The sequence below is a fragment of the Strix uralensis genome, chromosome 1, assembly GCF_047716275.1.
Source record: "Strix uralensis isolate ZFMK-TIS-50842 chromosome 1, bStrUra1, whole genome shotgun sequence".
NCBI lineage: Eukaryota > Metazoa > Chordata > Aves > Strigiformes > Strigidae > Strix > Strix uralensis.
Genome location: NC_133972.1, coordinates 145,383,372 through 145,410,043, shown reverse-complemented (window position 1 = coordinate 145,410,043; position 26,672 = coordinate 145,383,372). Strand labels below are relative to the sequence as shown.

At 35.9% G+C, this 26,672-nt stretch overlaps 1 protein-coding gene across 3 annotated transcripts in view; it reads right to left on the bottom strand.

The window, feature by feature from the left end:
• The window catches only part of WWP1 (WW domain containing E3 ubiquitin protein ligase 1), a 66,474-nt gene that overhangs the window by 18,784 nt on the left and 21,018 nt on the right, over positions 1-26,672 (bottom strand). For 2 of the 3 annotated variants that reach the window (XM_074884007.1, XM_074884015.1), the window contains exons 2-8: positions 17,003-17,093; positions 13,239-13,377; positions 10,740-10,864; positions 7,861-7,998; positions 7,697-7,763; positions 5,435-5,616; positions 2,052-2,397 (exon numbers count right to left, since the gene is read on the bottom strand). In XM_074884007.1, the coding sequence (XP_074740108.1) occupies positions 2,052-2,397; positions 5,435-5,616; positions 7,697-7,763; positions 7,861-7,998; positions 10,740-10,864; positions 13,239-13,377; positions 17,003-17,072 (1,067 nt within the window). In that variant the 5' untranslated portion in view covers positions 17,073-17,093. The remainder of the gene's footprint in view (positions 1-2,051; positions 2,398-5,434; positions 5,617-7,696; positions 7,764-7,860; positions 7,999-10,739; positions 10,865-13,238; positions 13,378-17,002; positions 17,094-26,672) is intronic. The other variant, XM_074884023.1, reaches the window with a different exon arrangement.

Sequence of the window (26,672 nt, the reverse complement as noted above, 5' to 3'; positions counted from 1 at the left end):
TTGAATAAAAATACTATGATCCAAAACTCATTCTAACACACCAAAGAAAACTCACACTAGAATACGTTATCAGTTACTTCCTACTTGAACCGATACCACCATGAACACTTCTTTAAGAGACTTGGTACATAAAATGAGCATACATCAATATTCACAAACATTTTCAAATTCTGTCTAAGATATATGAAAACAAACTCAATTAATTACCTACTCAAGGCTTGGATGCTAAAATAACCTCATTCAAAAAGTGCTAAGAGACACATTCTTTGCATTTCCAAGTACATGCTTCTCTCAAAAAAAGAACAAGTTTACATTTCGAAGCACTGTTCCCTATACCCAACAAACAACAGGATCTTTCAGAGTGAACCTGAAATGTGTGCTATCAAATGGTTTTCCTGTATTTCTGTTTCCTAGCCTAGTAAATTCTTTACCTGATATCCCTGGGAACTATTTCTTCAGTTTTAGTTGCACAGCAAACTTACATTGAAGATGGAGAGAGGACCAAACATTATAAACAATTAAAGCTTCATGCTGCTGAAAACTGCCATAATGCAATAAAAGTGGTATAAATGGAAGAGGAAACCTGGATAAATGTTAGACAAAAAGCTAAAGTTCTTGCTAGCATTAGATATATGTTTGCTTTTCTTATATACATAATTAATTAGCTCTTAAAAACATGGGCAGAACACCCTGCCTGCTACTCATAGGATTTGATGTGCATTTCCTCACTATTACAGAGTATCCTATAAAAATCCTACAAATGTTTTCTGCAGTTCAAGAGGTTAAATGTTAAGATTACAAGATGATAAAGAGAGGAGCAGCAGCATGTTATAGTGTTACTAGGGCTAAACATAATGGAGACTCAACTAGACTGGGGGGTGAAAGAGGGCAGGGAACCACAAAAAAAACCAAAACAACCCACAGAAATCTGATCAGGGAGGAATGATGAAGAAATGCATTTGATCACAGTGTGCACTATGCCTGCAACTCATGATCCTGTCCTCAATGGGAAAGCATGCAATTAATTTTTTTTTTTAAAAAAGTGTGTGTGGAGGGGGGATGACCACAGGAATTCCCACCTATAAAGAGCTTTCATTGTACAAAGCATCTGAAAATTAAAAACTTTGTAACTCTTCCCCAACAATATATACACAATATTTCTATCTTTTTAGATGCTTGTTTTCATGTTTATCCAACTACAGAAACTCAAGTGAAGTGTCACTAATAACTTACTGAACCTCCTTCAGAGGGAACAGGTACAAGACAGGCTCTCTGAAAGATCAGCTACAATGACACAAGGTGTATACACTTGGGGTTAAGAAACAATTTCTGTGTTCAGAAAATGCTAAAATAGTTAATATGTAGAATCCTATGGAAATGCCAGTATTTCCAACTAGTTACTGAAGACATCTTTTCACCCAAACATGAAAGCATCTAGAAAAAAGTTTTGAGATCGATATATATATATTTGAGCATATACTATATTTTCATTTAATGTCTAAGCACATCTTTAATACGGCATTTAAGGTTTAGGACCACAGAAGTAGTTTCTAACAGTCTAGCAGAATGAAAAGTTTTTAGTTGTTCTGAGCGCATACCTACACTTAAAATCTGTATTTTTATCTATAACATTATTGATTTCATTGTTACACAGCAAGCACCTACAAGTATTTCTAGACTATTTTATTAATTTTCACTTCTCTGTATTTTGATCCCTACTACATTCTCATAGTTTAAGAACCAAAGGAGTAACAAATTATGACCCAAATAAGTTTGAATATGTCAAATGAAAAGTTCTCACATCCATAACACCCAAGAGTTTGTCTATTTAGACCACAATACCGTCACAGCAATTCAGTTATCAGTTGTTACTTTCTGGGAAGAGAGATACTAGCCAGTTATAGCAGCAGTACAAACCCCATTTTAGATCAAATAACCCTGTCTCAGCCAACTGACCTGCATCGGCAATCCAGTACAGAATTAAATTTCTGTTTCTTTATATGCCTGGTCAGATGAAACATAATTATAGTATTAAAATCAAGCCCACATACCCTGGTGGCAAAGGTTCTGTGCTGGCATTACCAGGCTGCTGTCTTACAGGTTCTGCAGATGCACTTGAGGTGGAGGAGGATTCCCTTGGTTTTGCTGCATCTGCTGCTATACTGTTTCTAGCATTAGGTTGAGCACAGTCTGTTGCAGCTGTAGGTTCTAGTCCAGCAGACACAACAGGTAATGCAGAAGTGTGGCTTTCAGAACTGGTTGCTTCTGTTGTTGACTGAGGTTCTGCTGTAGTGTTAGTGCAGTCTGAAGACATGGGAGCTTCAACTGAACCTATTGGAGCCTCAGAGACAGAAGAATCACCAGCTTCTGGTGCAGAGGCGGATGACTCGCCATTAACTGAGAAATGGGAAATAAGAACATTTGTGTATCAGAATCTGGTAAAATTTACTTTTCAGATTATCAGCTTGTGGAGTAAATGACACAGACGGAATACATTTGAGTTGCATCTATATGCCTTAAGCAGCACTTCTGTCCAAGATGACAAAAAGTCACAGCGCACCTGTCTCAGTTAAAGCTGTGATTAAAACTTACAGTCTGCAAGACATTCTCTATATTTCCCTGCTAAGGTAATTTCTTAGTTTCTGCATACATTGGTCAAATCAATGTTACACCCTTCTCTTTAGATTAGCAAAAGGTACCCATCTGCTTCCCAGAAAACAGTACTGCTTTATTTGCTTTGAAACTTTGAACTTGTATCAACTTAAATAATCTTGAGTAGTATCACATGAAAGAAAAATATTAAGAGATAAATAACTCCATGAATTTGGAAAACTAAGAGGCAGTTCTTACAGCTGTTTTTTTTTCCTTTTTCAGAGTTTAGGTAAAGAACACTGCAATTAAGCAAAAACCACCTGTGTGTGACTTGGGAAAAAAATCCCCCTACAAAATCTGGATTAAAATATAAAAATTAGCATTTGGCTAACATAACTTACGTAGTTCAATGACTGAAGAAAATTATTTTAGAATCACAAAGTAAATCAATTTCTGTGTTTTAAAGAACAATACAAATGTCATCCAACTCGTGCAAACATAATCTCATAAAACGTTTAAAGCAGGCATGGATTTAGCAGGAAAAGGGGGCTAAGAAGGCTTTATTGCTCCCAAGCCCACTTGGCCAACAATATATCAATACCAATCATCTGCAGTGCTTCACAGAACAGTATTTCAGCACAAGATCTTGTCTTAGACAAGCAAAATCAGGTACAGGAGTCAGTAGGATCCCCATTAAAAGTCAAGCCCCTATTAAAAGCAGTGCAACATCATTCACAGCTTTCATTTTCTGAACCCCTAATCAACACCACACAGTAACAATTTTATTTAAGCTCATCAGTTTGTACCTCTTCTAGAGTTGGAACTCTTTTTCTACAAGACTAAATATAATATGCAATGTAGACTTCCAAGTAATTTTCTTAACAGCATGCTATCAGCTTACAAATCTAAGGACTGAGGCCAATACAACTGTTCTATACTCATAGCCTTACTGATACAGATTTGCAAAATTTAACTCTACACTAATGCCTATAAAATGCTGTTCCATCATTTTAAAGAGTTAATTTACTTTAATTCTGTATAACGTTCTCACAAATAAAAAAAAGAGCTAGATTCTACTTATTACTTGCAATATGTATAGAATGGCAGCAATTTCTTGCTTTTCCAGATGGTCAGAAAAGCAGGTCAAAGAATTACGAACAATAAAGCTGTCATCAGCAATGTATTTAAATTAGCAAGTCAGTTTCTTTAAGGAATTATCACCGGGCCATAAGTATTTGCTTGCTATGCATAATGATAGGCGTGATCTTATAGGCAGCAGCAGATTTGTAAGATCTGTAAAGGCACTGCTTTTTGAACACAACTGTTCCAGGGTAATATATCACTACTTCCAGCTCACATAAAAGGTTAACTACATTAAGACGTGTCAAGACTTTGTATTATTTCAAGCAAATAAAAAGCATGACATTAAAAAAAATCATAACTACACACAATCTGACCAAGTTTCTTCAAACTTCTGCTTTAACTAGCAAGAATTTTACTTAAATAGAAAAAAAGTGAAACAAAATTTCAGCTTTCATTTGAAAAAAATAAAACAAAAGAAACAAACATTCAATTCACCCACATGAAAGAGTGAATGGGATTACATAACAAAGTTAGAAGCAAAATAACTTGACAAATCATCAGCTCTTAGTAAGCTGATCTCCAAAACAGATCTATAAAACATTACATCAGTCGATTACCTCATCAGTTAGATCTAAAAGAGCAATTCTGGCAACATCACATGAAATTACAATCCTGCTAAACACAACAGTACGGGAAAAAACAAATTCTGTCATCAAAAAATGCTGGAGACCTGTTTTATGCCTTGCCTTAAAAGTCTCCACCAACTGGTACAGTAGTTGAAAACTGTTATATCAGTGCCTCAGTGCAAGCTCAGTGATGTTTTCTTCAATATTACTACTTGAACAAATCAATTATTTTTGCAATTACCCTATCCTAATACAGATTTCAAATGGATCTCTCCACTTCTGAAGAAAAAGGGAGCACTGCCAAAATAATGTATACGCCCTCTGGCCTTCAGCTGAAAAGAGAAGGAAATGAAATTCAAGTTCTCCAAATAGAGAAAAGCTTCAGAGAAGGCCTAATTTAATTACTACCTTTTAAAGTTCATAATTGTTTCTGCTATCTTTCTACCATACCCACATTTCCCACTCTCTCACAGAAAGTTTGACAGTCTCTGTTCTACTGCTTATTAACAGCTTGCTTATTTCTATTTAAGGTTATCTTTTTCCTCTGCTATCACTGCAATCTCTCTCAAGAGAAAAGCGAGAAAGTGCTTAGAAAGCACAGTCATTATTAGATGCAAAGTTTTGCCAGAGGAACAAAAATAAAAGACTTTCTTTTCATGAATGTTTAAGAGGAAAATGAAATTTAGTGTTTGCCAATACCTTTTGAAAAAATGGAAGGCATCTCAACTCAGAGCACAGCAGTTCCCTGACAGGACTAAAAATCAGATTTATCTAATGGCAAATAAACTTAACTATAATTACTCAAATTAATTGTGAAAGAAATCTGATTTTTCCCAGACAAGCAGTAATATGGTTTAGTCATTTGGGACAGAGAAATGGAAGTTTTGGATGTTTTACATCTTTCTTCCTCAGAGAACAGAACTGACGGGAACGTATGAAAGTTAAGAATGGATCTACTCCAGAAAAACTCACAGAAGTAGACACGAAAAATTATAAATCAAGCCCAGAAACATCCTCTCAATATTTCTGAAACCTAACAAAACATGTATAGAAGAAGTGGCTCAACTTCAGATACATTTCAACCAGATCAAAAAGCCTTATGCAACATGTTCTCATAACTCTCCCATTCTTACCAGTGCTGTTGACGGGCTGAGCTGCAAGTGGTTTTGGTACTGGTGTATTTTTGGGTCTGGCTGCAATGTGAGTAGGAGATGGCGTGCTGTCTCCATTAACAGCTTCTATACAGAATGTATTCTGTACTACAGAGTTGGAAGGTACTTGATTGTCTATCCCATTAGAAATGTCACAAGCAGATCTTGGTAAAAATAAAAGATCATTTTAGGTTACTACAAACATGTTAAACAGTTATGCAACTAAACCAAATCCTACACTAAATCACACTAAAGAAACAAATAAAGAAATGGAAGTAAATTCACAACAGCTTATAACACAATGTTTGCAGCCTAGATAACAGTCAAGTGCAAGACCAAGACAATTAAGGAACAAAAGGCAAGTTTTGGTTTTGAGGATTTCAGATACTTAAAAACAGATAGGATTTTCCATTTCCACTTTATCTTTTACTTCTAATGACATATTAGAACCAAGCTGGGCAGACTGATGCGCCTGCCACATCTTCCAAAACTGCCTTAGGGACTCTTCCAAAGTGCAGCTGTGAGCAGGAAAACTTTTTCTCCCATTAAGCAAGCGGAACAATTGGTTTTGTTTGTCATATCTCCAAAAACTATTCTAGTCATAACACAAGAAAGTAACAAAACTCTCCTTCAGTGAAAGGACAATAAGATGAGCTTCTCTATGCATAGACAGGATGAGACATTGTGAGGACAGATACACACAGGCAGCTCTGTCTTTATAAGACCACATGGAAATAAATGTAGTGTAAGGTCTTGTGAATGAAAAGTCTTGTTCAATCACACTGTTTTAACTTAAATCTATCCCAAAATGCTTAAAGCCACCCACCAGAGACACATACTGTGAAAATTACATTCAATGCCAACTCCCCATCTTCTCAAGGAGTAGAGGCTAAAAATTAAAGAAAATTAAACAGATGACAAAAAAGGTGAGAATTGTTAGAAGTCCCACTTTGCAGAGTAAGAAAGGAAGAAGCAGCATTTCCATGCTACCTTACGCAACTCCAAAGGAGTAGTATGAACAGAGAATTAAAGTATCCCTTTTCAACTCCAGTCTACAAACCCAATTTGCTTCCTAAATACATGCACAGAAGCTACCTTAAAACTTTTCTTCCTGTCTTAATTTTAAAACTGTAAATCAAAACTGCTGGATAGTTCTATGGAAAACTGCTGTGATCAAAATATCAACATTAAGGGCAGGATCCCAGTAAAAGCCACACCTCCAGCAACAATAGCTGAATGAAAACAAGTGATTGTTACTACTGTTTCAAAATGGTATGCAGAGGTGTTTCAAATCACTTTTAACAGTCCCAAACCTTTCTAACAAAAAATAAGAAGCAACTTTTATCCTCATTCCCTCGTACTGGGCATCCATGGCAGGGGGGAAACAGAGACAAACCTCCGCATATTCAAAAAAAGAATCAAGCGGAGCAACCATATGTTTTTTCACTCCAGTGTGTCAAGAACTTAAACGGAAAGGGGTTCACTGCAAGGTAACTGAGCAGGCCAGTAACATTAAATTGATCTGAATGTTGATCTATTTGACTCACTAGTGGTGAGGGGCCAAACAATCTTCTACTACTTCTCTCCAGACAGCCCTTGAGCTGGAATAGAGAAGCCAAGGCCTTTTCCTTGCCACTTCAGGTTGAAGCAGGCAAACTCTTTGCCACAGTGTTCTGAATACTGCTTCCTAAACTCAATACAAGTCTCTTAAATTCCTGATTGCAACCTTAAAAAGGAACTGGGTGAGGGGAAAGCAGTTTAGGCTTTTTTTTTTTTTCCTTCTTCCTTCCGCTCAGATGGTACATGGCAACAAGTTGGTAGACATGAATAGAAATGGTTCATAAACAGAAAAAAATGAATGGAATAAGTACACAAAACCACACTGAACCACTGCTCCCCTAATCTCTGCTGCAGCATTTAGTAGAATTCCAGTCAGCTGAATTTTTATGTTCAGAGGGCTACATATCCAAGAGGCAATGATAAAGTAGTGGAGAGCAGACCCTACCAGCAGAGAAAGAACAGAGTTGTAAATTTCATTCTTCTCAAGCTAAATTATGCAATTAACATACAAGTAATGTTTCTAAAATCTGTTGTAACATAACTTAGGGCTTGACAGTTAAAATCTATCACCTTCAAAAAAATTAAAAAAAAAAAAAAAAACCAAAACACAAACAGTCCAAACATTTCAACTGATAAATTTGGTAATGTACTTCATATAGGGAAAACACAAAAATAAATTCCAACCTGGATGTACTTCTTGCTGAAGAATCTCTGCTTTCATGCACAGCCTCGCCATTTTGCTGAACTTCTACTGAACAGTAAGAAACAAATTCAACAGAGATAGTCTATTATAACTATTTGAAATCTTAATCAAAATATTACCATCTGATTTAATTATTTTAACTTACTGGTTGCTGATGAACTGAGATTTGTAAGAGATTCTTGTTCAACAACCAAACCGTCTAGCACAACTGTCAGTTCACCTGTTTGCACCATGCCACTCTTGTTTTCCAAAGAGAGTTTTAATTGTTCTTTCACCTTCTCCACTAAAAATGGAGTTGGAGTGGGTAAGGGAAGAGAAGGAGAGAAGGGATAAAGGAAAGATTAAATTCTAAACAACATTAAAAGAGACTTTCAACACAAAATATGAGATTCGTGTATTTAGTTGTATAAAACTGAATATGAGAGATATTCAGATGACTCAAATCAACATAGATATTACTAAGGAGCTGGCTAACCACAGGTTATTGTAAAACTACAATGGCCATTCTATAGGTATGCCATAGGATCCATATGGTTTCAGTACTCTGTAGTTAATGATTTCCCAGGTTTGCTGTTTCCACTAAGCCCTTTTGAAATTATGCACTATTAACATAACACAAGAAGGCTTGAAGTCAAACAACTTCTGAACCACACATCCAAATATTACAAGTCATGGGGAACCTCATTCTACAACCAGAGCTTATGTTCATTTCTCATATCACCTTCCAAAACTACTTCTAAAAAACCACTGAAAAGAACATCACTTTGAGGAAGAAGTAAATGCAAAGACTGCACAGAGTCCTTCCTCATTTTTTAACATTATTTTTAGTAAACTCTTACTAGCATTTTCATAGATCACAACTCCATGGATTAAACAGTAACAGAGAGGATACTTCAAGTAACCAAAAAATAAATCAGAAACTATTTTCACCAAAAGAAACTTTGAGATACACAAAAAAATATGTACATGGTGCAGTAAAGAATTCAATATGACTGAGAAGCAATGCACACATCTGTAGAGACATACATAACCCAGAGGTAAAACATACTGTGAAGGCTGCATAACTCTAAATCAACTATTACTAGTACAGCAGTTAAAGCTACATGTCATAAATCCAAACACAGTCAGCTGTGAGTTCACATTAATCAGGTTAAAATGCTTAAGGCCTTTTAGTATTTGCAGTTTCAGATTAAAAGATTAATTTTTCAAGATATACCACCCTATTTCCTGTATTTCAAGCTAAAGTTAAAGCTCGCTGTGCACTTCTATGCATTAAACTAGCAGTTCCTTATTTTTTTCATCCTTAACATATAACATAAACATGAAAACAGGGAAGGCTACCATAAACTATTGCCAAATACCCCTAAGCTGTTACTTTAAAGTGCAGGTTTGACAGTGTAGTTGGGCAGCAGTTACTAGCACACACCCACTGCTACATTACAATGGATTTCAAGGTACTTTAAATCGCTGGAGCAAGCACAAAGCTCCCAAATCTACAGAATGATTGATTTAGCAATCTGCATTTTTGAAAATGGTACTACCTGAAAGAAGAGAAAGAAGAAACTAGCCTACCACTGAGTTGTTAAATTAACATATTTATAAATCATTTCTGCAAAGGATGATTGGTTTAGCCTCTGATGTTTTAACAGGTTATCTCCCCAAACCAGACCAACAGTTGACTGTAGTCCAACTGAGCTGGGAGGGGTGTGGGCAGCACTTCAGTACTGGTGGTCTTCAGTAGGAGAAAAATGACACCACTAATTCTAAAGTTTCTGTATTTAGAAGACTTCCCCTTTACATTTTCTTCAGTAAAGAGACTTTCAAGTGCTGCATTTTAGGTTAGGCATCGATAACTGAATGACTGAAGGATACCCATCAGATTATTCTACCACTGAATTATTGGATAATCTAGTGTGTGTTAAACTGCTTGCCCAAATCAGAAACACTGCACATAAATTACTTTTGGTACAATGTACAGCTAACTCAGTCAATCATTCCCTGAAAGAATTTGCCAAGCTGTTGGATCCTACATCCCCTGGATCTACAGGAATAAAATATTAACTATTTTGTTCGAGATAGTTAAAATATTAACTATTTTTTTGCTATCATTATTACAACCCAGTTTCTTCTGATACAGTTTGTTGTTGTTTTTTTTTTTAATTTCAAAAGAAGCAACTTTTCTGCTTAATTATGGAACCTTGGGCAGAATCTTTATAATACTGCTGAAGAAATCCCACTTGATTTTGGATTCTGCTTCAATTTTCTGCAAGAATCACAAAAATGAAGCTTTTTTTTTCAGCTCTCCTTTCCCCCCATCTCCCTAAACTGAGATCTCAGGTTTGTTTATCTAACTCGTGAGAAAGGTTAGAGACTGGTTTAGCTGGAATTCTACTGCCACTCTGGAGTGGAATTTAAAGTGTGGATTCACCATCTTCTTGTACTAATAAAAAAAATTTTATAAAGCAAATTAGATAAAGAAGACCTGGTTTAATTTTATTAAAGACAATTAAAGTTAGAAGTTACATAGAACACAACAATCTCTAATGTACTTAAAGGAAGTTCTCAATTGTTTTACTAATCAGTGGTTCCTACTGCTCTCTGGGCAGTGAAATTATGAGGGAAAAATATCCAGCCTTTCTATCAGTGATTCCAGAGAAGGAAAACATGAAAAATTACATAGATGGCTTTTCTGAAAGTTCAGACTTTTTTTTTTTAACCAAGTCTAAAACAGATCTTCTAGCAAATTAATTATTAGTTTGCCACAAAACATTGTATTTAATCACTTCTGCTTTTACTTAATTTGTAGTAACTCATACTCTAATGTTTGTTTTAAAATTATTATATCCCATTGTTACATTTAAATTGCTCTTGATAGCACAGACATCTCTAAAAGAGACAAGTAAAGACATCAACTGAACATCAGTTGTAATTACACATATAGTTAGTAGTCTGGTTGCCAGTTTTGATATATAGATTAGTAATAATAATTCTGCTTTACTCAAAATATCCTTCATGATAACTTACATTTTCTATTGTGTATTTCCAAAGCTTGTCTCAAGTCTACAGTGGCTCTTCCTAATAAAGCATCTGCTTTTAAAGTGTGATGGCTCCACACTCTAAATTCCAGCGTAGTCTGTGGAGTCACATTCCTGCATATAAAATACATTTTTTTAAAAAATATATACAGATTTTAAAGTACTCGTTCTTGTTATTAGGAGTATTTGAACTTAATTCACTTTCTCATATTTATTGTATTTCTTGACACTAATTAACTGAAAGAAGTTTTTGTACTGCAAGGGGAAATTTTTAACTAAGAACTGTAAACACTATGAAATTTATAGTTAAGATCAAACTTGAAGTGCATTACTATGATAGCATAAGGAATTTGAGGAGTATTAGAATAACCTACATTAAGCTCAAATCTCAGTTATGTAAAACATATCTTATTTATGAAAGACATATTCCTCACTATTCCAGAATTCTTTATTTATGAAAGACATATTCCTCACTATTCCAGAATTCTAACTAAAAACTCACATTATTAAATGTGGAGAAAAAGGTGGTAAGTATATTTGTCAGTCACTAGAAAGAAAAATACTAAATATTTTTTAAAAAGGAAAAAGCAACCAATCAGCTACTTGCAAGCAGGAAGAACCCACTTAATAGGTGTCAGCTTGCCATGAAAATGTTGATAAAACATCATTTGTGAATCCACAAATATATATAAAACCATAATGCATACTCACAGAAATCAGAGGGGAAAAATCAAATGATGAAGCTAAAGTAAAATTGGAGGGAAGCAGAAAGGTAAAGGACCCAATTACAGTAATATTACAATAACCTTTGGCAGTGATCTCTCCCCTGCTCAAGAAGGAAAACGGGAAGCTATGCTAGGTCCTGGAGAATAAGTTTTGTAGTACAGGGTCTAGTACTGCAAGAGTGCTCCTGGCTGTGAAAAATGGAGTAGAATCGCTGTACTGCAAAAAGTCAAAGGCCACATATCCATCAGTATTGGATACAGAAAATTCTATCAGCACTGATAAAAACAACACTAAAAACAACACCCACCCTCCCAAAAACAGGGCTAGCTTTATAGTCTCTTGAATGTGTTGGACAACGTGGATCACTTTTGCTGAAACCCATGAGCAAATATATTTTTGCATTTTGAACAGGCTGCCTTCTAATGGAAGTCTTACTAAAAGAACAGCTCAACAAAGAAAAGAAAAAAAACCACCTACACACAGAGAATATATCGCTAGTGCTCATGCAGACCCATAAAAGTGAGGGGAATTTGGTAAGCCAGAGAGTTCACTTATTCTCAAATAGAAGGGGCAACTGAAGCAACTATACCATTCCAATAAGCCAGAGAAAGAGGGGGCCAGAATACCTTACCTATATATAAGGGTAAGATCCTAAGTAAGTAATACTGATGATGGAATGAGTCTGTTTAGTTGTACTGTTGATGCTAAACAACCTCATTTCTACCAGCCCACCAAATCCTGCCAAATCAAACCTGCCTCCTCAGCAGAAACTCTGGTCTCTGTGAATATACTGATAGCTCTGTACTTGTGCCAGTAATAACTCCTGAAAATCGACATCAGGTTCAAGATTATATTATTCTCCTTTGCAATATTGCAAAGGGCTAATAAGCTCTACTACACCTGAAACATTGAGAAATGTGGCACAGGAATACCTTACTTGCTTCAGCCCAGATTAATTAGTAAGTGTTCCCAAGCATACAGTTCCCCGAAACTAGATATGTTGTACCACTCCCCACTCTCCAGCACTGTTAGTTAGAGGAACCTGGCGTGGTTCCTACTACTAACAAAGTCGGCTATTGTACAAAGACAGGTCAAATGCTGTAAAATGTAGTGGCCCATGCTCAATGCCACTTGATAGTAGCTATGCTGTTGCTAGACTCAAATCTGAAGCAGCACAATTTTGCTTGTATAATAATGCATTCTATCAAATAGCACAGTGCAAGACTGACAGTTCTTCACAGAGTCATATTCAGGTATATCTACATCTGTAGCACAGTTAAACCAAATTAAATCAAAAGAAGATTAAAAAGGTCAAATATTAGGATAAGTTGCAAGGTCACTTTGCAGTAAACTGTTTAATGTGTGTTTCCCTTCATTAGGAAATTTAAAGGAAAAAGTGACCTTTCTCGTAACTACTATTTATCCAGCTGAGATTTTTTTTCCCTTTAAAGTTGAGAATTACATGGTTACAATTAGTAACATCTAGAGAGGAATCTTAAATGTGAATGGTCCACAGTGCTAACAAATATCAAGAGTATACCATGTCTAGCAACTGTATGCGAGAAACACTCCCTGTACAAAATATATTCTCAAAACATTGTAAGAATTAAGAAAAAAAAAATTGTTGGAGATAAATATTATCTTATGTCTGCATTTAGTCATCAACAGCCAGAGAAAACAATGTAGGCAGCCAAGCTTAGTAAACATTTGCCTGCAACGTCTGCCTAATAAACAGTATTAAACAACCAAAAAGTCTACTTACACTGTCAGCTGCTCATCCCATTTTGGATTTGAAGAACTACTTGATTTTGCTGTTTTCTTAATTTCTCCATCTGCAGTTAATTCCGTGTAGAAAGTTGTTCCAAACCAATTCTTTTTCCGTTTCAGTTTGGCACTAGAAACTAACAGAATACATTGCTTTATCTGTAACAGCATACTGTTGCTGAAAAACAGAAAATGTACTGCCTACACAATGTATGGAACGCAGGATGGCAATGTTATTCCTCACCTTTTCTACTTCTGCTGAACATAAAGAGGTCAGTGCTAAAATGGTAACTTTTATCTTCAAAAGCTACTTTGTCAGATAGTTGAAACCAAGTGTGACATATTCTCTTCACCACATACTGGCAGGATAGGTTGGAGAGACTGCACAGCAATTATTTTAGGGATAAGCACTGAAAATCATGTGGGTTCTTTTGTTTATTTTCTCATTGTTCTTCCTACTCTTCCCTTCACTGAAAAATATCTAAGTATGATACATCTGAGAGACTATCCAGCAGACCTTTTTTTTTAAATTATATGTAGTTATGAAAGCATATGCAGTTCAGGTCCCTGTATAGCAAAGCCTGTATACAGAGCTTCATTTCCTTGCCTACATTCAGGCGGTTCACCTGTGGTTTAACACATCAGTTTGTTAAAAGTAAGAAAACAACTCAAATTTCCCCTTTGTAAACAGCTTTGCAGATGAACTTAAAATTTCAGCTAAATATTCAACAATTAAGAAATAGCAAACGACCAAAGAATCTATTTTTTCCCCAAATCACTGATGAGTCCTCAGTGCTCCTGAACATACATCTGTTCTCCCACTTCCTCACCCAGCTGAGGAAGTCGCTATAAAAACAAACAGCAGCCTAACTGCCAGCATTTTAAATTCTATTTGAGGTAGATCTTGTCTTCAGAAGACCACACTGATGGGCCCACAGCTGTACCCACCTGCTGGCTATGCCTTCTCTCTCATTCCTCCCATACTTCAGTGTGATTCTCCTTCTCTTCACTTTAAAACTAAAGCAAACTTGAGCATTTTCAAACACTTGGAAATAATCCTTCCCTGTTACTTTTCTGTATGGTACTTGATAATTCAAAAATAAGTGAAAGTCAACTAAACTGTCTGAAAGGGAGACAAAAAAGGTCTGTCATGTATTTCTGCATTACAGAAATTCTGAGACGTATACATTAGCTGGTTAAAAGTTAGTGAAATGCAACCATCCAAGATTCTAAAGGCGTTAGCCACAGACTTCTCCTTAATTTCAATTAACTCCCTCACATTTGAAAACTACAGTCTAAGTCACGTGTCACCTGTCATAAAAGGGAACTGCAGCCTTGGTAACAATGAAAGATTAGATGTAGAAGACTAAAAACATAATTCCACACATGGGTCACATTTTTTCATCTGAAATCATGATAGATTTTCTACTTCTTCCACATTTTTTTCCTCCACAGTTTGCTTTCTAAAAGCAACTGTAACATTTGTTAAAATATAGGTATTTAGTCATAATATTCAAGCTACCTTTTATCTGATTTTGGTTTAAGTCATTACGTTTTGAGTCCCCAAACATTAAAGGAGACCATTATCATTTTTTGGTTGACTTATTTTTAAAAACAATTAGGAGTAACAAATACTAGCAAAAGACTTCAAAAAGAACTAACAAGACAAGATATCTCGCCAAGTATATTTGAAAAAATACTGATGACAAAACTTGTCGGCAACATGCTGTAACTGTCCAAATTCGAACAAGTCACCTCTTCATGTGAATTTCCTTGTCTAGAAAATTAGTATATGATACTTGCTGCCTTTATAAAAGTGCTTTTTAAGTATAGTTCTTGAAATATAAGTCTAGATTCTGCAGCAGCACAAACTAATATGAGCATAAACCAGTGTAGGTCAGCAACACTACAGTCCCACACTCCTCTGTCTCCCACTTCTTTCCCTGTACCGCCACTGCGTTCCTCTGATCTTGCAAAAAAGACTGGTTAGAGAACTAAACATTCAGAAAACTTATTCTAAAAATTGTATAGATTCCTTCGCACTTTGATCCTTGAACCAAGTCTCTTGAAGTCAAAAGCTCCAGTGCCAGAAAAACAAAAGACTACTTATATAAGGAGCAGTACAGCACAGGATATCAAAATGATCTTTTCTGCAGACACAGCTCTGAAGTTACGGGCCACTTGTGTAACTCAGTTTGTTACAGTAATATATATTCAATCTACAGATGGCTCCATCTATGCTATTAGTTATTGCCAGTTTTGATGATTCATCACATTATCAAGGCTCCTCTCATCTAATTTGATAAAAAACCCATTTTGGGGACTTTCCAACAATGTATTTTTTCTGAGATAACCTGTCCATCTTTGGACCATCCAACATGATGTATCTTTCTTGAGATGTACATTTTTTTAAGACATGGTATCTTACTCGTGTTTTTTCCAAACTTTGTTCAAGACAGCCTTAATATATTCTTGGTCATACACTCATTCTTACTTCAGGGTTCCCAGATTTCTCAGGATCCCTGGAAAGTTCAAATTATTGATCAATGGTAAAATAATACTTATATACATACATATACACATATACATTTATGTGTGTATATATTTATCCACAATATCTAACTACTTACTGGTAACATTCTCACTTTTAGCTACAGTAACACTGTCATAATTAGCTATCAAACTTGTTTACCTAAATGCATTTTGCTTATCCTCTGACTACAACTCTTTGTTCTGCTCTGCCATCCCACAGAAAGAACAGCTAAGACCAACACTGACAGTCACATCCCTGACCAGTTCTTATCCATGAGTAGCAAAATGCATAACCTACTTGGCTTGTTTAACATCTATTGAAAAAAGTGTCCCCAACACAATCATAAATTTCCAGAATTGCTTGTAGCCCACTGTGTTTTCCTTCCAACAGATACTGAGATGGCTGAATTCTGCCTCGGACTATGAGAACCAGCACAGCAAAAGGAAAAAAGCAGGCAGTCACAAGATGCAACATAGTAAATTCCAATTGGATAGAAGGAAAAACATTTTCACAGTGATGTGGTTTATCACCAGAACAAGCCGCGCAGGAAAGTTGAAAACCTACAGTCTTTGAGATACTGAAAATTCAACTGGACAATACCCTGAGCAACCTGATCCAACTTCAAAAGTAGCCCTGCCTTCAGCAGAAGAGTGGACTAGGAAATCCTCAAAGGTCCCTTCCAACCTAAATTATTCCATATGACTATGTAATCCAACCTGCTGCCCTAAGGATAATACAGAATACCTGTCTTATTCTCAACAGATGCTTACCTGATATGTAATCAAAAGACCTTAATGTTTTGAAGGGCTAGCAGAATTTGTCATCTCCTCCAGTTCTTCTCTAGCTTCACTTTAACATTGCACCCATTTTCAGCTTGGGGTTCACTAAAGCCACCCATTTTTTTTTTGTAGAATTTCAATAATACGTGTTCCTGCTATACAATGTGTGCCATTAGTTATGTTTTCAAGCAAAATTCCTTACATTTGTCCCTTCTGTTGTATTGAATCTCATTTTTTTCTAATTTGAAGAGATTATTAAACCCTGCCATTCAACTTCTACGTAGCTTCAATTCATCTACATATATTATTGTCATATTCTTAACTGTAACATTCAAGTTACTAATTAAAATATAACTACATTAATCCATTTTTGCACGCATTTCAAAGATTGCTTTTTTAGAATACATAGGTTTTCCTGTAAAAATCATGATGATACAAATCACTACTTGCCTGTTACTTGCATCTGTAATCTTCCATTATGGTTGTTACTTGTATCAGATCTTGGTGAGGCTGTGGCCATGTCAGAGGTTTAGGTGCTAGCCTAAAAAAAATAGCAGAGAGGTAGCTTATTAAAAAGTACTCATCTCTGCATGTTAGTTACAACTATTAAATAAAATGCTCAACTAATCAGCAAGTTACCAAATGTTACTTAAGAAATAATGCGGTTTGCCATACCTAACACCAGTTAAAAAAATCAATTACTTTGGAAATTTGTCCCATGTTACCTTTGAGGATGCCAAGACACTTCAGTAATGCATACATTTACATGCTTTAGAACAACTGTGTAAGGCAAGAAAAAAAAAATTCATCTGTGATACATTGATACTTATATCTCCAGAAAGTATGCTTATGGTCTGATTTCAGATGAGCTAAGCACCAACAACTTCAAGTGAACAAAATGTCTGAAACGTTTATATGCTTGAAGATCAAGCTGTCTGCAGAATGATACATGCAAGCAATAATGCAAGTGGTTCAGAAACAAACATTTGAATTCTAGCCCTAGATTTGCAATCAGCTTTCTACACCACTGCTGTCCACCCACAAATCACTTTCCTCATCTACTGAGACAGTAAGCACTTTACAAGGACCACCCAATCTTATCACTCAGCAACTAGTGTGGGACTCATCTTAGCTGGGGCATCCCAGCACCTGGCATGTGCACACAACATCACTCCCACTACACCTGAAACAAAGCTAGAAGTAAAATATTCTCTGTTTCTATCAGACATCTATTCTTCATGAGCAAAGAATACTTACATATAAAATACACTTTCCATGATCTAGATGAACTTCCATATATTTATTTCTGTGAACATTAATTGGTATCAGTAATAATATGGGAACAGCTGTCACCAAACCTTTTGATCGTGCATCTCCATCAGTGAAAAATTTTTGAGCACAGACCCCCAATATGTGTACACTGATTTATGAGTTATATATAGGTACTACCGTACTAATATATTCTGTACATTATAAAACATATAAAAACAGAAATTAAAAAGAATGAGATAAAGATGAAATAAAGACTATTTTGAAATAATTTTTATTAATGGTACAAAACCCCTTTTTGCTCTCACTAAAAATTTTTTGTGTGTGTGCGTGAAAGCCATGTGACTGAGTATGCTTTGTTATTTTTTAAAAATGTTGGCTTAGCACTTTGTAATACAGTGATTTGAAGGTCTGGTTCTAAATTCAGTTTATTTCAATACTTGGATCTAATGGCTGTCTTAGCTGGAAAAGACAATTAACAAAGATATGTACATCCAAATGAAAGTGCATCACTGGCTACACTTACTGTACCATGATACTCATTTTTCATTCCCATCCACTAATTATTCAAAGGTTTTTCTTGAAATTTGGCCAGTAAATTTCCATCTTCCCTGATATCAATCAGTTGTTATTGCAAACTAATGGAAGGTGTTGCATTTTTACATTTTAACAAATGGGTTCAAAACCCCCTGAAATTCTTCATTTGGAAGATTTAAACAGGAGAGGAAATTCTGTTTCCAAGTTTAAGTGTACAGATATGAGAGCTTATAGGCAACACACATCTTTTCTGGCAACAAAAATCACACAGTGATAGAAACATTTCCAAACATCCATTTTCAAAATTCTCTCTCCATAGCACAAGTTTTTTTTAAAAAGCAGTTCACCTTGAAGGGACATGTGAAGTGTCCATTTTTTTGAAAATATCTGTTAGCCAGCATACCGCTGACAGCCACTTGTCATCACAGAACAGGTCAACAAATTCAGAACACTCGCCTTCTTGTGAAAGAAAAATGCGTAATGAATCTTTTAAGTTTTACAACTCTTCTAAGCACTTTGCCATGATAACTAGCAAACCTCTGCACGGAACAGAAGATTTTTCTGGTCATTTCCCATGTCCTTATAAATTATTGTAAAGATTCTACTGTTTAAAGGTCTTGTTTTCATACAATTAACCACATTGATGACATCCTGCGGCACTTTGTGCACTTCTGGCTCCAACTTCCTTGTTGCTTGCCTATGCACGACGCAGTGAATGAATTCCACATGTGGTGCTCTCCTTGTAACCTTACCCCAGAATCCTTTTTACTTCAGTCAAAGCAGCCACTCCATCAGTGGTTATATTTGCAGTGTTTTCATTTAATAAAATGCTGTTATTAAAGAGGTCATTTATTGTTGAGAATGTATCTTCTCTGGTACATCTTTCCTCAGTGACTTTGTGTATTTCTTCGACACAGAATCTAGCAACTACCGTAAGCTGAGCCACATTACAAACATCTGTAACTTTCATCCAACTGTACAGCAAGCCTCCCACACTGTGTAATTTTTTCTACTATTTGTTTCTTCAAATCTTTGGCAATGTTTTCCAGAAAATTTCCAACAGTATCTGCTGACAAAGGAATGCATTTTAGTTTGTCACCATACTATTTTGCATGTATTACTGCAGACATTTCTATTGCAGCAGGAAGATCCAGTGTTTCCCCAATGGTATGTGGCTTCTATGTCTTTTGCTATTGAGAAACCTCAAAAGAGGCTTCTAAAGATCTATCATTAAGTTTAGTGAAATCTTGTGAAGTACTGGACTAAGCATCACATGACTTTAAACATTGCTGAAAAAACTGTAAAGGTTTGTCTTCATGTTCTGGATGCTTAGTTTTTAAATGCCTTGCTAATTGTGATGGCTTCATACTATCATTAGCTGGTATCTCAACATACAGTATTCTCTGAGGGTGAGGTTCATCATTAACAATAGTGGGTGTACATTCATATTTCAAATAGCCTGCCTGATAAACCCAAATTTTTTTGGCCAACATCTTGTCAGATCTAATTGCCATGGTTTTTGCCTCATAATGCAGCTGACTAGGAGCTCATACTAGGAGTAGGAGAAGCATCAGCTCTGCCATGCTCTTACTGTTCACTTGTGCTCACATTATTAGTATTATCTGCAATCCATGGTCTGTTTGCAGGAATTTTTTTAAGTCACTTGCCCATTTTATGACGGTTAGTTTGGTTAAAACTAGATAATATAATCCATTAATCCACCTAAACAGGCACACATAAAGTGCATTACACTGAAAGTGAACAAACAAGTGAAGGTGCTACTGTGACCCTGCCACACTGTGGAATACTAAATCCGCCCTCAAGACACCTCATGAATCATATGTCACACAGGACTATCTGGCATATGGACCGAGTGAAGGTGCCAGTGTCAAGATGTATATTAAATAGAGCTTAATTTCTTTCTGATTTTTCAGTTAAAATATAAGTCCTAGTATTTTCTTCACGTACCTCAATGGATGGTCTTGCACACCCCACTTTGGAGGCCAGTGATATGGAAGACATCAAAGGAGCAACACATGCAATCAATTCTGTGGCAAGTAAACTCAAATTTTTCACAAAAACCAAGGTCTACTTTTTTTTTTTTTATCAAAAGTAACAGCTATCCAAAGCTTTTTATCAACATGAAGAAAGTGTTATGACATTTTTTATATTTAAAAGGGCTTTAGTAAACAGGGCAAATTAGTTGAACTGACTGATTCCGGTCTCATCATGTTCCAAAAATTCCAAAGCTGCCGTCCTCTCCATTCTTGTTTAACTGATTAGGAATTAAGCACTGGTTAGCACTTCCTTTCAAGTTTAAAAAAAAAAAATATTTAAGGCTTCAGTCATCAGTTACTTTCATCAGCAACTGTCCAAACTCAGCTACTGACATTTTTAAATGAAGTTAACAGGTTACTGTCTAATCAGCTCTGATGCAGGTTGGTCCTCCTGACAGAAGAGCGAGTCTGCTCACATTATGATGTTCATAATTTTCATTCAAGATCCAAAAAGCTACTCTTATCATGTTACTGAAAAAACAAACAAAAGGGAAAAAAAAGTTTTCACTGCCTCATGCACACTGGGTTGCACTTACTCCCAGTCAAACATGTCTTTCTTCCAGGTAAACAAAGCCTTCAGGAAAAAAAGTTGGGCAAGTTATATTGTACAAGATGAAGGATCTTATCTAGGGCTTTGGATAGCTGTTACTCCCTAAAGGCTGGTCTAGATATATGACAAATGCTGCTGCACCATGGAAGAAGAGAAGCATAATCCAAAACTTAGCCCCTTAGACTTTGATAGGAAAATTACTACCATGATGCAGCCGTGGGGAGAATGGGACATGGGACAACAACCTTATTTATCACATGAACTGTTTGCAGTAGTCATAAAAACAGTATTAGTGACATTGTGTAAGAGTACTGATTGTCATATTCAAGAAAAGGACAGGACATGAAGAGCACTACTGGGAGAGCAAAGACAATGAAAGAGCAGTCCAAAAATAAAGACTGTAAGTAAATCTGCTCATCATCTATGAATGTATCAGGAACATGTAGACAACAAAAATAAAGGCTACTGAATTAAAAGAATAGTGTTGACATAAAAGTTTCCAAAAATCTCAGGTTTCTGGGGGGCAAGGTTGCAGCAAAGAGTGAATAAGCATATATTGTATGAAACTAAGCAGGGACAGTAAAGAAGTCACATAGCAGAGGGACTGACAGACTTGCACTAGGATGGGATTACACCATCACTTCTTGCTTCATCAGAAGTAAAATTTTTCATAAGCTGAGAAAGATTTCAAATAGTTCTACAACTAGGAATTCTTCAAATACCAAAAAACTGTAAGTTTCAAGGACTAGTAGCCTCTCATCTTTATGAGCCAGAAGAAACTATATCTGCATAGCCAAAAATAACCAAAATTTCAACTAAACAAGTTGTCTGATCTTGGTGAAGGAAGGGACAAGATGGCAATTACACAAAGTGAAGGGATGATATTCATTTGGAAGATTGAGAAGTTTTCACCACCAGGAATGACGTCAAAAGCAAAATACCAGTACTTTCTTAATCTAATTTGCAAGAAAACCTACATGAGAAAGAAAAACATGTGGCGAAGAAGCAATGAAAGATGGGGGGATTGTTTAAATAAAAAATTTTTAGAAGTTTTATTTCAAATAATGCAAGCCCTAACCACTAATGAACAAAAGAACACTGTCCTATGAGTACTATTTACTGCTTTCTTGCATCACGCACATACTTTTTTTCCCTCAGCCCTAAATCCCTTTTTCTTGTTACTCAAAATAAATGCCCAGTTTGGCTACTGAACATGTTGATTAAGGGTTAAAATCTTGGAGATTATCTCTACATAATCTTAAAAGGAGGATTACATACAGCAGTGTGTCACCATCCCTGTAGTTACAATTCTCCTGAAAATCAGGGGGTTAATTCTAACAGGGCTACAGTCACCACACATTCCCGAATATGAACTTGCTACACATCTTTATTCAAGTTCTAGCTTAAACTTCATTGGTCTAAACTTTACTTTCAGAACTGTTTCACTGACATATATAACCCGCCCCATGCCTCAAAATTCCTGGACACCAAAATGAATTGAGTCTGGAGAACCGCATAAAGATCATAGTTATCACAGCGCTTCTGCCTAAACCATCTTCATCATACATAACCGTTACATCAACCTGAAGAGTACAATCTATTTAGTAACCCCTGTAACAGAATTAATATTGCTTCAGTTGTATAAATTATTTTGCATAACTACAGATAAACTGGAACAAAGTAAGGCCCTAGCAAAACCACAGAATAGCTGACAAAGCAGTCTATTAAAAAAATTAAAGGATCATTGCCTAATTCATGGAAGACAGTTTAGTTAACAATAACAGCATTTATAAATTTACACTTCTGTGAAGAACTTTCTCTAAATTTCAAAATGCTATTAAAACACCAAATAAAAAACAACCACGCTAGTGGATATTTCATTAATTTATTTTTCAGTCTTTAATAGATGATTTACTTGTTCATGGAATTTAAGCAGATACATTTTAAATGACATAACCCATTTGGTAATGAACGCACCTGGTTGAGACTTACTATTGTGCTATATTGAAACAAATGATGAAACAAATGAAGTTGAAAGCCAAAAAGTATCACTGAAGCAGCAAACACATTTATAAATTGACTGATGCTTTGAATCAGTAATTGAGGAGATTTTTCATAAAGAATCAAAAAACTCAGATGTAGTACAACAACAAAAGTCCTGTCCTTACTCATATGATACCACAGGAGTCGAGCTTGGAGTAAAAAAAAATTCTACGAAGATAGCAGGGTCCAATTATCTGTGATATCATTTCACAATGGATGGAAAATCCTATCACACAAAACAGTTAAAATATAGGAAGAATGTTAAATCTGCAGAAACAAGAAGTTACGCAGCATGGCTTTTCAATTTAAATTTAAATCATAAGATGTGCAAATCAGGAAAATATCAAGGGAATATTTAGCCAAGAAGGATGGTCTGTCTCCCCCCCACAATTACCTACAGAAGGTCACCCCACTAAATAAAAAAAAAAAAAAAAAATGAACAAACCCCCCCAAAAACCTAACCAAACAGAATGACAAAACCAGGAACTCAGAAACCATCCATAAAGCTGTGGTAGAGAATTCCTTAAGTCACTGTGTCCCTAAAACTGCTGTCAGTTTCAGCTGATGCAAGACAGAAGACTGAACAGAAAATAAATATAATTGTAGTTTAAGATTAGTTATATTCAATCACAATGTATTTGGGCTTACTGATGGTGTTTTAATGAGCAGATTTATCCTCTTGCTAATCTGACACTTCTGTTCCAGAAATAATATAGAACATGGTGGATAAGGGAAGAGAAAAAAAATAAACACAAACCAATTACACCATGAATGAGCACTGTTGAATCAAAAGTCTTCCTGAACGCCCAAAACCAGAATAAGAGAACTTGAGATCTAGCTGTATAAATGCACTAAGCAAGGGCAAAGGTGAGTAAAATGCCTAATTATTACTAACCTCTCCACTAACATCTTTAATTCAATTTTCTGTAAGCATAAGTAAGAATTGAGTTGTCTAGGTAAAATCACCATAATGCCATAAATATTATTTTTCCTATATCAGAGCATATCATCCAAACAAGAATGGAAATGCAGAAAAATCTTTTCTGCATAGATTTTTTTTTAAACAAGGAAGCTCATATATTCAAGATTTTTCCCTCCTCCCTTCAAGTAAAAAGGTAGGAAACATTGAAGGAAGAAGGATAGAGTAGGGAAGAAATAAGTGAACTGAAACTCTAAATCCTATGGCTATTTAACATAATAAATAGTTCCACGGAGAGTCATGGGCAAATAACAATACTGATGTTAGTTACTCTTCCTTGTTACAAAGCATAAACACCAACACCAGAAAGGCCATCTTACTTTGATTATAGAATCACAGACTGGTTTGGGTTGGAAGGGAACTTAAAGACCATCTAGTTCCAACCCCCCCTGCCATAGGCAGGGACACCTTCCACTAGACCAGGTTGCTCAAAGCCCCGTCCAACCTGGCCTTGAACACTGCCAGGGAGGGGGCAGCCACAGCTTCTCTAGGCAACCTGTCCAGTGCCCTCACAGTGAAGAATTTCTTCCTTATATCTAATCTAAATCTACATCCTGTCTGTTTAAAGCCATTACCCCTCATCCCATCACTACATGCCCTTGCAAAAAGTCCCTCTCCACCTTTCCTGTAGTCCCCTTTAGGTACGGAAGGCTCTCAGCCTGTCCTCATAGCAGAGGTGCTCCAGCCCTCTGATCATCCTACACATAAGAAATCCTTAAACTAAAAAAAAAAACCAAAAAAACCCACAAAAAACAACCAACCAAACAAAAACCAAACAAACAGAAATGGTTTAGGTTCAGATTAACAAGCTATCCAACGACAAGATCGTGCGTTTATCAGTATTAGCGCTGGACTACCTGAAGCTACAATCCTGTCACAATTCTACTAAATATAAAACTGAACAAAGTGTGCATTATCACAGTAATAGCAATACAAACTTGTGCTCTACACTTCAGATATTCCCATCCTGTTCTCCTGCCTCCATATACACACACACTTTTGTTTTCAAGATGGGATAATGCTGCTGGCAACAACCTCCTTGTTCCTTCAGTGCAAAAAGAGGGCCTGGAGGCAGGACTAGACAGGTAGATCATTTCCTACTCTCCACAACACAGTGGAACAACTATCTTTTTCCTGAAAGATGCTCACACACAGTTGCTTTGTCTCCCTGTACTGCATGCTCCATCATGGGCAAAGTCTCCCAAGAACATCCCTCCTTCCCACACCTCACACTCCAGAAGATTAGAACAGCTACAGTACACAGAGACTCTGGCCCCTACAGCCTCATGAAATCACTGGTCACTTGTCCATAATCTTTAGCAGTGTTGCAACAATTGGCCTCTTTACATTATTGAAAAAGCCAGTACCATAAGCAATGAAATTCTTGATATACCAAAGAAAACTTAACTTTCCACTCTTCCTCTTCAATTCAAGGGTTTACCTTCAGGGAGCAGGAGGGGTGAAGAAGGGAGGAAGGAAGGGAAGTAATCACTCCTCTACAACAAAATCAGAAAGTATAGGTTGAAAGGAAGTTTCTTGATATGATAATAAGAACAAAGAACAAAAAATAAGAAAATAAAAAAAAACTTTTCAGATGCAAGTAAATTTCTTAACTGATTCCTTTCCATTCAAAAAATCCAGAATTTTTATTCAATGAAATTCTGATTTGAAAGTCTATTTAACTATTTATCAACAATAAAAATGGTGATGATCGCTAATGTCAGGAGGATTGTTAAATTTAAGTGAACACTCTCAGCAAGAACCCTTAAATTTACATATATTCTGATCACATCTCTACCAAAGGGACAATACTTTTCTAATTTTCTTACAGCAAATTGAATGTATGTCTAATTAACTAAACTTAAAAAAAAAAAAAGGTACAGATGTTAACTGTATTCCTTATAGAGAGTCTCAGTAATTCTATATCATTAAAAAAATTAAGGGTATCTCCCTTTGACATTGGGAAAGTTTCATCTCAGAAACTGGTTACACACAAATAGAGACCAGATCTGAAACAGATCTGGAGAAGAATCTGTTACCCCAAAAATGTGCTGGCCTTTATTAAACTGAGCAAGATAGTAAAGGATCATTTCTGCAACTCATCCTGCCTACCGCAACACTAACAAAAAAATTTTAAGACTTGACACTCCCTAAATGGATAGCTTTGGACATTAATAACTAAAATTACAATAATATTTACACTTATGCAAATAGAGAACTTTAAAATCAATGTTTTATTTCGTTGAATGCCACAAGCCTGCTTGTTACTTTAAGAAGCAATGGAAAGACTATGCCTACCAGCAAGGGATATCCTCCACAAACACCAGTACGAACCACCATACTTTTTGCTTGATGTTGGTGACAAAATTAATTCATTGTTCTTCATTAAAATTTCACCTGTCCTCTTCCATTTCAGGTGTCCTCTTCCTTTTAAGTTCTACTATTACAGGCTAATTCAAAATGTCTGCGATTCCATTCTCCTTTCTGACCAAATATATGGTAACCAGAAATATATTGTGAAGCTCAGGTGGTACTTTGTTTTAGGTGTGATGAACCAGGGATACAGACAAGAGACATTATGTAGGCCAAAGTATTAGCATCTAGTAACCAATAATTTATTGGTATATGGGAGGGGAAAAAAAAAAAAAAAACCACACCTCTCCCATGAACAGAAGCTACCAGCAA